Raw genomic sequence first — 1,948 nt, 5'->3', positions numbered from 1 at the left:
TAATAGCTTTTCGGGAAATTGATTTGGAAAACATAATTATACGACCAAACATTAGATCGTGAAATCGTATATGGTGTTACGTATATTTGTAAGCTAGGCGAGACGAATAATCGTATCGTACGACTTTAGATCGTCAAGTACAAAACGATTAATAAAGTTAACGAAAGATAATTTGTTCGCAGTACGAAAGCAACCAATGATCGGGAGCGCACAAGCACAAGGCCCATGGGTGCAACGCGCATGGCAATGTAGCGCTGGCCCATAGGCATAGCTGTTGTGTGGCGTGCGCGGACAAGGCACAAGGCAAGCTCAGCAGCTCGCGCCCGGCGGCCCAGCTTGCTGTGTGCGCCTAATGCCCCTCGTGGGCTTGCTGGCCGGCCAATAGCCTTAGGCCTTGGTCGGTTTGCTTGCTTAAATGTTTAGGTTATTTTAATTACCTAAATACATGTTTCCATACACACAATTCAGATTGTACACACAACCCTAAGAGGAAAGAGAAACCCTAATTCACTCTTTGCCTCCATGATTGTGTTCTTCCCAAAAAGAAAAAATATCTTGAGTGATGTCAAAGCCATTAATCTCTAGACGGATCAGAATGTGTCGAGGAACCAAGTAGAGGAACGAAATTTGTAGTTCTTGTTTGTGCTCGTGATTCGTTGAACTAGGGAAAACACGCTACAAATGTAAGTACCGCTTGATCTGTACTTTATACATTCTTCCTGGATTTGGGGTTATTCCGTTATCATGTTATGTATTTAACTGTAAACCCCTACAAAATAACGGGAATTTGGGTGTCCTATTGCATATCTAGCACAACAAAGTCCATAAATATATAAAATGTAACTACTCTAACAGGGACATCTTCTAAAACACCCAGGGGGTATTTTACAGAACGGTCATCCATTTGTAAAGTAATATTGGTAACTTTAAACTCATTAATTTTCAATTTTGTACAGACAGACAAAGGCATAACAGACAAACTAACACCTAGATCACATAAGGCTTTAATAAACACAGTGCCAATATTACATGGGATAGAAAAACCCTCGGGGTCCTTAAGCTTAGGTGGAGACTTATTTTGTAATAGAGCACTACACTCTTTAGTAAAAGCCATAGTCTCAACCTCACAATAGGCACGTTTTCTGGTCAATATATCTTTCATGAATTTAGCATATGCAGGAACTTTTAATTTAACTCAGTAAAAGGAACATATACCTGCAGATTTTTGACCACATCCAAGAACTTACCAAACTACTTGCCTAGCTTATTCTTGAGTTGACGGTTTGGGAAGGAGAGTACAATAGGTGGTACTTGAATTTTTGTTCCCTTCTTAACCTCAGGTGCAACCTCTTTCTCATGGGCTACCTTTTCATCTATAATCTTCCCAGTGACTACCTTTTCATTGACTTTATCAAGCGGGCCACTAATAGATACTTCAGAATCATCAACATGCATAAAAGGGCCTTCATACCCAGGCCCACTCCTCAATGTAATAGCATTTAAAAGTGTCTTTATTCTCTGTTGCGAGGGGAGTTGACCTTGGGTTCTCCCCGCAAGAGTAGTGGCAATTTGGTCCAATTAATTATCAATGATCTTGTTATGCGCAGCAAGAGCATCAATTTTTGCATCCTTTTCCATAAGAGATTTTTGCATCATGATCATCATATTCCCCATCTTCCCTAACATGGGTTCAGGTTGTGGTGGTGGAGTCTGTGCTTGTGTTCTAGGGAACCCAGGTGGTCCACTAGAATGTTGTTGATTATAGTTACCCTACTGTTGATATTGTGGTTGTGGTGGTACAATTTGATGGGGGTTCTAAACATTAGTACTCTTGTAGGATAGAAGGAGATTATTTTTGTATCCCTCGTTGTAAGAATTTGTGTACTGGTTCTCCTGCCTGTAGGCCTGAAATGCATAGCTTTGCTCAATGGAGCTTCTACACTCCTGT

At 40.7% G+C, this 1,948-nt stretch overlaps 1 protein-coding gene across 1 annotated transcript; it reads right to left on the bottom strand.

Annotated features, from left to right (window-relative positions):
* Positions 1-796: 796 nt before the first annotated feature.
* Positions 797-1,455, bottom strand: LOC130471946 (uncharacterized). Its single transcript, XM_056842304.1, has 2 exons — positions 1,256-1,455; positions 797-1,142 (listed from the first exon to the last, which is right to left on the bottom strand). The coding sequence occupies exons 1-2, from the start codon at positions 1,453-1,455 to the stop codon at positions 797-799; spliced, it is 546 nt and encodes a 181-aa protein (XP_056698282.1).
* Between the last annotated feature and the right edge of the window lie 493 nt (positions 1,456-1,948).

This window comes from Spinacia oleracea, chromosome 4 (assembly GCF_020520425.1).
Source record: "Spinacia oleracea cultivar Varoflay chromosome 4, BTI_SOV_V1, whole genome shotgun sequence".
In the NCBI taxonomy this organism is placed as follows: domain Eukaryota; kingdom Viridiplantae; phylum Streptophyta; class Magnoliopsida; order Caryophyllales; family Amaranthaceae; genus Spinacia; species Spinacia oleracea.
Note: the sequence above shows the minus strand (reverse complement) of the source record. Positions and strands in the feature narration are given on the sequence as shown.

What these genes read in the sequence shown, in the direction of transcription:
- LOC130471946 (XM_056842304.1), bottom strand. Translation starts at nt 1,455, where the DNA reads ATGCATGTTGATGATTCTGAAGTATCTATTAGTGGCCCGCTTGATAAA. An exon ending in CTCAAGAATAAGCTAGGCAA is followed by an intron (nt 1,143 to 1,255) that starts GTAGTTTGGTAA and finishes TATATTGACCAG; the next exon opens with AAAACGTGCCTATTGTGAGG.